General features: G+C 40.5%; 1 protein-coding gene and 1 pseudogene across 1 annotated transcript; both read left to right on the forward strand.

Moving 5' to 3' along the window:
• Nucleotides 1–284: 284 nt before the first annotated feature.
• On the forward strand, nucleotides 285–3,969 carry LOC117948396 (annotated as a pseudogene).
• A 1,825-nt stretch (nucleotides 3,970–5,794) lies between these two features.
• dhdh.2 (dihydrodiol dehydrogenase, tandem duplicate 2) lies at nucleotides 5,795–10,600 on the forward strand. Its single transcript, XM_034868662.1, has 8 exons — nucleotides 5,795–5,812; nucleotides 6,108–6,246; nucleotides 6,859–6,970; nucleotides 7,225–7,388; nucleotides 8,831–9,083; nucleotides 9,652–9,776; nucleotides 10,023–10,173; nucleotides 10,414–10,600. The coding sequence occupies exons 2-8, from the start codon at nucleotides 6,157–6,159 to the stop codon at nucleotides 10,521–10,523; spliced, it is 1,005 nt and encodes a 334-aa protein (XP_034724553.1). The 5' UTR covers nucleotides 5,795–5,812; nucleotides 6,108–6,156; the 3' UTR covers nucleotides 10,524–10,600.
• The last annotated feature ends 20 nt before the right edge of the window (nucleotides 10,601–10,620 follow it).

Here is a 10,620-nt window from a genome sequence, read left to right on the forward strand (position 1 = left end):
CCCTTCAAGGTTTTAATGATGAGAGCACCACAGAGTCCTAGTCCTGTTACAGATTGTTGGAGACAACTGGTGCAAACCACTTCAGCCCAGATTGAAAAGGCCTGTATCAGCAACAACACAGCTGTGTGGGTGTGTGTGTGTGTGTGTGTGTGTGTGTGTGTGCATGTGTGTGCATGTGTGTGCATGTGTGTGTGTGTGTGTGTGTGTGTGTGTGTGTGTGTGTGTGTATGTTTGGCAGAAGGAAGGTGACACATCCTGCCTCCCAGCATATAAATTCAGGAGCCTTCTCGCTGAAGTGGCGCTGGCTTTAAGGCATGACAGTTAAGTACGCTGCTTCCTCTGAAAGTGCAACCTTTCCCAAGGTTACAACTCGCCAGCAGCTTAGATAGGCTACTTACTAAAGCACCATCCCGCTCATTTGCCATCCAATTGAACATGGCAACCCGACGGGGACTCTGTGGTGCAGGGAAGATCAGCCATGACTTCAGCGGGGCCATGAAGATCACCAGGTAGTCTATCCAAACAAACTCAATATGTCTTTATTGCTACACAGGGTGTGTCCCTTGCACTGAACAGAGCTGCTGCCACAGCAACACTGTGATGAATGCGTTTGTGTGTGTGTTTACTCTCTTTTATACAGATAGCTGTCATTGCATGGAGGAGTTTGGAGTGTGCCAAAGAGCTTGCCAAGATGCTTAGTATTCAGGTATTCCCCAAGGCTCACGACAGCTATGAGGAGCTGGCCAATGACCCAGACGTCGGTGGGTTAAGAGCTGTGAGCGCCCTGGCAGCACAAGCAGAAGTAATAGCATGTTTCTGTTTGAAGCTGAGCCTGGACATCTTTGCCCTCACAGACTGAGAGTGCTTTACACAGAGCACTGGCGTGTCGGTCTGCTGTTCCTCAAGGCCGGGAAGAGTGTCTTGTACGAGAAACTGTTTGCTATGAACTCTGGACAAGTGAAAGAACTTGTCGTGGCATCCCAAAAAAACAATGTCTTTCTGATGGAGGTAAGGTTGTAGGGATTTAGTCATTCAAGTAGACCTTTGCCAAGGGGCTACTTGCTGCCAGGAGGGGTCATTTCAGGCGCAGGTTTGGTAGAAACATACCAAAAAAATGAAGGCGTGTTAAGACATTAAAACTAGAAGGTACGGAAGAGGATTAGGGCCACTGGTGAAAAATGTATGTGAGTTCTGACTTTTTTCTAAGCTTTCTGACATTTTTTTAATTCTGAGATTAAGTCAGAATTCTGAGAAAAAAATCAGAATTATGATTTTAATCTCAGAATTTAAAAAAAGGCAGAATTCTGAGAAAAAAGTCAGAACTCACATACATTTTTCACCAGTGGCCCTAATCCTCCTCCGTAGGAAGATAACACACAGACATCCTTCCCTTTAATATCTTGTGAAATGCACATGTATCAAATGCAGACAAAAAATGTTGTTTATGTTGCTCCTAATGTAATTGTTTGACATGTACGGTAGGTAGGTAGGCTTAGCGTTATTTGCTTTCCTGGCAAGAATTAGATGAAAATATAGGTACAGTAGCCATATCTTGTTAGCGTGCTTAACTCTTCTCATCTAACTCTTTGTTAGAAAGCAAATAAGCACATTTTGCACATTGTCTGTCTATTGCTTTAACCTGTCACAAACAGTATTGCAGCAGGTGGCATTTTGGTCTAGGAACAGTTTGTTAAAATTCACCTTGAAATTTAGGTTAACAGCTGTATTAACGCAGGAGTGCAGATATTTTAAGAACAGGAGAATAAAGTAGTAAACAAAATGGGAATATTTATGACTCATGGTGCAGGAATACAGAATGTCATGTTTGACCAGCACATCTGACACAGAACTTACAGGAGGTGGGAGAAGTGGAAAGCTGTGGTAATAAACTGCAGCTCAGATGAAACTCCAGCACAAGCTGTTTACTTGTGCAGTAGTGCTATGTTGTCTCCTCTGTCACTCTAGGCCATCTGGTCCCGCTGTTTCCCCGGCCTACTTCGGCTCCCCTCAACTCCACATTCCCTGGTCGGTGTAGAAGGAGCTGGGTGGTGCTTACTGCTGGATATCGGAGTGTACTACCTACACCATGAATCAGTGATCACTGGCTATTGAAACCATAAAGAAACGGCAGGAAAATAGGAATCCCAAGTGGGATGTAGAAGAAACTTATCTATAAAATCACATTTTTTAAAGAACTGTCCAACATGTAAACACCTCGGGAAGAATTCTTCACACAGAAAATCCCAGACTTATCTTTAACATGTCAGACTAATCCAAATCCTCCCCGGAGAATACAGTAATTCAGTAAACCTGACAGGGGAATATGTAACTGCATGTCTCACAGCCAGATATTCTTTAATGTAAGACCATCACATAACACTATCCTATACATAAGACACATTTTCTAATCCTTTACCTACCTTTGTGACATATATTTGAAAACTAGAAAAGAAAAAAACGTTTTTTTGTGACCTATTTATTATCAGGTCATGCCAGTAAAGCTGAATAGAATTTGACCTAGTGAAAGTGTGCTGATAAGCAGTGTATTGAAATGAGGTGAACTGAACTAAATGGAACATAATGGCCTTTTGCGCCTTTCCAATTGCTGCTCTACTTCCGAACGATGCTGTCATCAGCGGCACCAAGGGCTCCATTACAGTATGCTATGCACAGGAACATTTTACTTAATTAAGAAATGATTGAGACGTGCAAAAAACTGAATTAACTGGAAATTACTTTCACATTTAATTAAATTGAAGTATTCAGACAAGGATCCACTGCATTTGATGATTTATGAGTTAAGTGATTGAATCATTCAAATATGCATTTCCTCTTTGTTCTCCCAGGTTTTTGGCCCCATGCTCCGCCCTACCACGCTCGTGGTCAACGACGAGATACGGGTACCTGCTGCCCATTCCCTGCCTCCCTCTGAATTTCACCAACAGCCCCGGGCTTAGCTATGAGGCAAAGGAAGGGAAGCAGGTTCTGATTAAAGGTAGGTGATGATAAAAGGAAAGATATGTATTTGTTTTCAAAGAGGTGGAATTGCCAAAACCACCGTTTCAAAGGTATGGTGAGTTTGAAAGAAAGCCGCTGCAATTCAGTGAAACAATCGCCTTGCTGGAGCTTCTCATGAGAATTTCTATGAATGCACTAATCAGATTGACTCATAATCAATGCTGCTATCAGTCCTTGGAATGTCCTCTAGCTCATACAGTAGTACACTCCTATTGGTTTTGCCTCCTTCATGACTTTACATCCCTGCTTTGATTTAATGTTTGCTTCATTGTGGATATCCTCATAATTTAACTGTGGTTATAAACAGACATGTTTCTCACTCAGTCTGATTATTCTGTTAAACTCCTCTTCATCTGCAGGATTTAAGGAGAGCCCACGGATGCCTCTGGCAGACAGAGTCTTACTGACAGAGATCATGGATGAAATCAGGAAACAGGTGGGAGTTGCCTTCTACAAGGACAGACAGGGACATCACTCCTAAGACGGGCTGTTTTACCTGACCAAAACCTACTCAAATGGAACAGAGGGAGCTAGTCGGGGCAGGCTTTGGATCTTTGGTATTAGCAGATCACTCATGGGAGTGTGTGAGAAAGCCCAAGCACAGTATCACTGAGACAACTGTGACTCAGACAACATAGTGAGCTGCCACTGAATTAAAGATACAATCTGCATATTATTAGGACATGTAAATCTTGGGTACATATATTACTCTTTGTTTCTTTCATTTTCTCTTTTTTCATTTTATATTTTAAACTGTGCATGTAACACCTTGTAGGTCCTTATGATACAGTACACAGCAAACACTGACAGTTTAAAACGGTCTTAAACCAGATACATCGCAATGTAAACACACACAGCAACCATGTCCTGTAATCAGTCCTAGTCCTTTGAAGGAAAACCCAGCTGTCACTGTGGGATGTGTGATTGATGAATCCAATAAAGGACCAATTGGGGAAATCCTTGTTTCATTTCCAATATAATCCGCAGGAGAAAAGAAGAGACTTCGAGTGGGACATGATTTGAATGAAAGTGTTCTGTCATGTCTGACTCCTGCAGCCTTTACCAATATACTCTCTGTTCTCCATACAAAAATAGGTTGCACTCTGCTTTTCAAGGTTAGGACAGAACAAGGCTTTAATGAGTCAGCAAAGAGCATGGCTCATTTAGTACTTGTTCTCCAACCTTTTGGGCTCATGGGACTACTACAAACTGGAGGGTGTCTCATTGAGACAAGATGTAGTGGGAAATGGCATATTTCCATGCAGTTACATTTTGTTGCCTCCTGTTTTCTTGCTTAATGAATACTGCAGATGTTTAGTTAGGAACAGAAAAAAGAATTCTGAGGAAATTATAAACAATAACATGCATATACCTTTCTATACATGTTGTGCTGTGTCTGTGCCACAAGTTTAACCTAATACATTTCCTCATTTAATAGAGGTTAAATAAATGGACCATTCAGCCTCAAGCAATAAAATGATAAATAGCAGGCCTGAAAAAATGTCCTTGTACATGCCAGCTCTTACCATAAAAAAATGGGGGTGGGTAGAATAATTTAAAAGATGAACAGCAAACAGTAGATTTAAAAATTAAAATACATACAAATAGAAAAAAAAACAATAATACGAGTTCTGGTTAAACAGAGCTGTCATTGTATACACTTAATTTTACTGTCTATGAATATGGCTCTTTTTTGGCTCAATTTGTTGGACATTGGCAAGACATTTATAGTAAAAAATCAAGTGAAAACTTGTACAACTATAATAACACCGAGCAGGCGGTGAAAGCACCGATTTAAGAACAAGGTGATGGATAATATTAACGAGGTGGTGGATTTAAAGTTGCCCTCAATTCTGGAGCTGATATGCTAGCTAACGTTAGCCCTGGAAGTGACAACATCCCCAAGTCACCTGTTCTAATGGTAACTACTAACTGGTTTAACCTTATTCTTGGTAGCTTGGGGTAACTGTCTTGTTGTAAATGAGCATGGTAGTGTGTCCCTTTGTTTTAGCTCCACAACAAGATTCCCTACACATTACATGCCTAAGGTGAACGTTTCCGCTAGCTAGACCAGGCTTAAGTTTACTGCCACAGATAGCGTTAACGTTAGTTTCTTAGCGGACCAGGAAATGCATTGGGACACAAACATAACTTGAAAATGCAACCAGCTGCTGGTTAATGTTGGAATTTAAAATGTTATTTGTGCTTAAACATTGTGTGTGATTTGCATTATACATTTGAGCTGAAGGGCAGAGGAATTGTTTCAGCATAAATGAAGATGTGTTGGTCATGCATTGAGTTTGTTGTTCATGCATTAAGTTGTTTTGCAATGCTCTGTTCTATAGCATGGGATGTTCTGGTACATTCCGTTATAATCCAGCCTCTCCTATATGTGTCGGAAGCAGAATTGATTGTTAGCGACGCTTCCTGAACTAGTTTCAGTCCCACTTTTACAGTCCAGTAATCTTTTGCTCTGCAAGTCATGAACTGAGGGTAATAAACTTTCAGTCACAATCCAACTGAAAAGATAACGAAATAAGCACACAAACAAATGTGTGATGTGGTCGTTTGCTTATTTTGTGACCTAGAGACCCCACCCTTTAGTGAATAAGACCAGGTGCAAGAGTCGAAGAGCCAAACAAAGGAAGGGGAGAGCTGTGATAGCTTGATCCAGGTAACTTTGTCTCTGGATATTCGATGTAATAAAAAGGATTCAAACATTAACATCTGAGATTCTGATTACTAATTGACTGAACCCTGAGACCGGAGCAGGATTTAGCTACAAGATTAACAGGTAGGAAATTACCTTTGTTTCCCCACCGAATCACACAATCAAATTCAAGCTAAACTGTTAGCTTAAAAATAAATAAAAACAAGTACTTTTCATGTAAAAAAAAAAACAATACAAAAAAGTGACCATCTGAGTAAAGGCAGGGAAGAAAGAAGAGACAACAGCATTAAAAAGTAGTTTGCCTATTCTGCTGTTATGAGCTCTATCTGGACGTCGTTTTTGTTCAGATCACCATTATGGTATTTTTGTGCAACGTCACACACTTAAAAAATGATGCTGTGTCTCCACCTTCTGGAAGAGGACTGCTACAGCAACTGCACTCAATCTCCGTCCGTTTCCTGTCCAATATGGCAACCAGGTGGGGAATCTGTAGCGCTGGAAGGATCAGTCATGACTTCACTGTGGCCCTGAAAACTCTTCCTTCTGAAGACCATCAGGTATCTGAGTATGCGTACACACAGAAACATCTCGGGTTTCAAATGCAACACGTCTCTTTAGAACTCGGCGAGGCTTCTCGTTCCGTGCAGGCTGTATTGTTTCTGACTATCTGAAGTTCACACTGTTACAATGAGGTCCTGTTGTTATGTTTTATTCAACCTGGCGCCTTAACGGGCTAAATGCCACAGTCACGGCACAAGTGAGTTTATATCGTAGACAGTCAAGCAGTTTGCAGCATTTCGAACACTTTGGCACACTTTTTTTCTTTACCGTAAACTCCCCACTAAATGGGCGTCTACACTTTCGTTGCCCTCTATATATAAGTATTACGGTACGTTTCACACATTGATTGAGACGTTAAGATGAATATTATGAGAGAAACTGTAAGAATTTATTTTGCCATTCTGGTAAATTTACATCCACCAAACACTGGGGAAAGCCCAATTCTAGCATTCAATTAAGTATTTGAGTAACGAATAAAAATAAAAATGTAATATGATAACACTTACTCCCTATTCCTGCAACAAGTTAGATTGTAACGTTGGGCCTTTCATTAAGTTGGAACAGAAGCACTGTGTGTATTAAATACTACGCTGTTACTGTATTCACAGTTGGTGGCTGTGGCAGCTCGCACATTGGAAGATGCACAGGGGTTTGCTAAGAAGCACAGCATCTCCCGCGCATACGGCAGCTATGAGGAGCTGGCCAAGGATCCAGACATAGGTTTGTTTCTGTCAGACATGGATCAGATTAGACTGACAGATGTCTCTTTGCATTTATTATTTGAATATCTTTGAGCACCACATCTAAGCAATTTGCTGTTTCAGGACCCTTCAGAGTGAGCTAAAACTTTACAAAACAGCAATCCTTAACCATATGTTAAATCTCAAATCATTTCCAGTTTAGTTTGAACCACAGCTGAATACCTTTTGCTATTTTACTGTTACTCTCTGGTTTGTGTGTTTATGTGAGTGCAGATGTGGTGTATGTTGGAGTTATCCACCCTTACCATCGGGTCACTTGTCTGCTCTTTACCAACGCCAAGAAGAATGTGCTGTGTGAGAAGCCGCTGGCCATGAACACCAAGGAGGTGAAGGAGATCCTGGCCTCTGCCAAGAAGAATGACGTCTTCCTCATGGAGGTAGGGATGGAGCAGACCAAAAAGTAAAAAGAATGTCCTCTTCAGAGCTTTTATTTCTTCTTCTCCATTTGTCCCCTGTAAAATCACTGAGTTAAAAGTTTACTTTATTCTTTGCTTGTTACAGAAAGTGTCTGCAGAATGATTGCAGCATTGGGTATCGCTTGGATTTTTAAGATTCTGATTCCAAAACCGATTCTTTGAAAACTGACATCAAAGAAAGGCTCTTTCATAGCGTTTTTTTTTTTTTAAAGTGAAGATTAAATTCAACAATATATTTACGTTTTATAGTACGTAAATATATAATAAGTATGTCGTTTCCCTCTTTGCACATAATCGTTTTGAAACATTAGTTGCATTTGGCGATGTCGGAATCCTTGGCTGTGAAATACAGCCACACTTTTGACCGCTTCGCTTTAGGCATTTTATATGCACTGAGAGTAGCTAGCAAACGATTTATTTGTTTATTTAATACAGGGACGGTGCATATTAATGGACATTTCTGTCAATACGCCAGAGTTAGCCAAAAGGCTATTTTTCATCTGCAGTCCCTAGACAGATCGTAACAAGTTACTCTAAGAAGTAAAAGTACACATAACACCATAACAATTACAATATATCATACATTGGGCAAAAGTACTACTAGTAAAGTTAAATATAACAACAGTTAAGTTAAATATACACTGGAAACATAGCTGACCAACAATCAGACAAGCATCAGACAAAGACATGAACACATGTACACACACAAAGCAAGAAGCCAACGGGGCAGCAATAGCAGGTAGACGACAAGAAATGTTGACAGCTCTGATTGTCAATGAGCCATTTTTTTACTTTATGTGCTTGTTTTTCTGATGGTTATGGGGGTGGGGTTACACTTTTACCGGAAAAAGCAGTTTAAGCAAGAAAAGTGTATTTGGCCATGCTTTTTCTGTTCTGATAGACTAGCCGAGCAAGTGTAATATGTTACTGGTGATCACGTGCAGTGAATGGTTAATATGCTTCTACGTCCGTTTTGGTGAACCTGGGGAAATAACGGTAGACTACAAAGTGTGATATTTTTACATCCGTTTTGGAGCGACAGAGGGGAAATATTTCAGTTGACAAAAGTTCAGTTTTCTTGATGTGTGTAAAAATATTGATAAACACAAACTAATTGTATAAAGATTACATTGACATTATTATTTCCTGTAATATGCTGCCTGGAGAATGCCTTTTTTTTTTAAGGAAATACTTCACATTTCGCTTGCAAATTATATATTGTATCTTTTAAATTTATTTATATGTGTAAATATATAAAATATCATAAAAAGGCATAGTTACGAGACCTTGAAAATGAAGTGAAGCTGTAATGTTTGAACTGTAGTGTAAGTCAACACCTGGATAAAAAAACACCAAGGACATAACATGTAATGGTACGAAATGCCTCCTGCCCCTTGCTCTAGGCTGTCTGGACCCGATTCTTTCCAGCCTCAGTGGAGATCAGACGCCTGCTGGCCCAGGGGGAGGTGGGAGAGGTCAAGATGGTGAAATCGGACTTCGGGGTGCCGTTGATGCACTTGCCAAGAACGACACAGAAGGAGCTTGGCGGAGGCACGATGCTAGATATTGGCATCTACTGCTTGCAGTTCATATGCATGGTGTATAATGGAGAGAAGCCAGAGTGCATCCAGGCCATGGGGACGTGCCAGGAAACAGGTAATTTCTGAAGCTCACTTCATGAACATGTGGGGATGTGTCGTGGAAAAAAAACTAACAAACCCAACAGTCTTTGTTCACATGATATGGGTGATATTGGTCTATAGTACATTCAGAAGCAGGTTGTAATTGTCAGGTAATCCGCCTCTCTTCTGCTTTCTCTTTACGCGTAACACAGGTTGACAGTTCCAGGATAGTTACCCATTGACCTCAGTCGTATACATTTGCGTGCAGCTTCTCATGTGATAACAGTTTTTATGATCCTCCTGTCTGTGAATTGAGAATTGTGTTCGTGTCTGATAAGACTTCACCTCCTATGTGTCAACTGGCACAATAAACATGAAGGTTTGATATCCAGACACTTAATCACGCCCTGCAGTCTTGTCTTGTTCTAAATGGCATTCTTCTTCAATATAAAGCACAGTGGAATCAACTGACATTTTGTTTGCAGAGGATACATGGAAGACATTATGTTGCATTTTTTTATTTTTTTAATGTATGTCACTAACTTCACGTTTTGTTTTATCATTTCATCAAATGTAAATCACATTTCTGTATGTTATTGCAGGGGTGGATGAGACTGTAGTTGTCACTCTGAAGTTCTCCAACAACAGGATGGCAGTGTTTACCAGCTCTTCACGTATACAGCTGCCCAATGACGCCATTATTTGTGGTACTAAGGGCACTATCAGGGTAGGTCATCACAGCCGGGCTGCTTCAAATATAATTTCCAAAAGTCTGAAATGCAGAACCAGTTTGCACTGTGTACATTTGCTTGTTGAATATAAAAGGAAAGGTTAGTAAGTAAACCAAGGTCAAGGGTTAAGCACTGAAAGAGGGAAATTGTATAGTTAGATGGGTGTTATGTACAAAGAAGTATTTTCACTGCACACACTATCCTCCATCATAATCATAAGTCTGCCATTGATGTTTTTTTAGATCCCTGCCCATATGTGGTGCCCAACATCATTGGTGGTGAATGGGAAGGTGACTGAGTACCCAGTGCCAGAACCCTATTTGCCTCTCAACTTCCTCAACAGTACAGGGATGCGTTACGAAGCAGAGGAGGTTCGACGGTGTTTGCTTAAAGGTACATACACTATATTTTAGTGTGTAACTATATCACTACAAGAATGCATTTACATGTTAACAAAATAACAAGCAGTAATCGGTCGGTAATGACTAATTTGTGTTTTTGAATTTTCACAAATACACTTTCAACACAAGGTGGCATCAGAAACACTGACATGTTAATGGCCATTCACTTTGGTCCTACATGCAGACTGAGCAGTACACTGTACCTGTTCTGACACTGATCTTTCCCATGTAGGGCTGAAAGAGAGTTCAGTTATCTCCCATGCGGACTCTCTTCTGCTGGCTGAGGTGGAGGATGAGATTCGCAGGCAGGTGGGGGTGGTGTACAGCCAGGACTGCCAGTAAATAAACATGAAGCTGGATCATTTCTGCTTGATAAATACAAGTTTGTAATGGAAAATAAATGTTTCTTTAGGTTTTAACTGGACTTTGTGTATTTTGT

Source organism: Etheostoma cragini, chromosome 1 (assembly GCF_013103735.1).
Source record: "Etheostoma cragini isolate CJK2018 chromosome 1, CSU_Ecrag_1.0, whole genome shotgun sequence".
Classification (NCBI taxonomy): Eukaryota; Metazoa; Chordata; class Actinopteri; order Perciformes; family Percidae; genus Etheostoma; species Etheostoma cragini.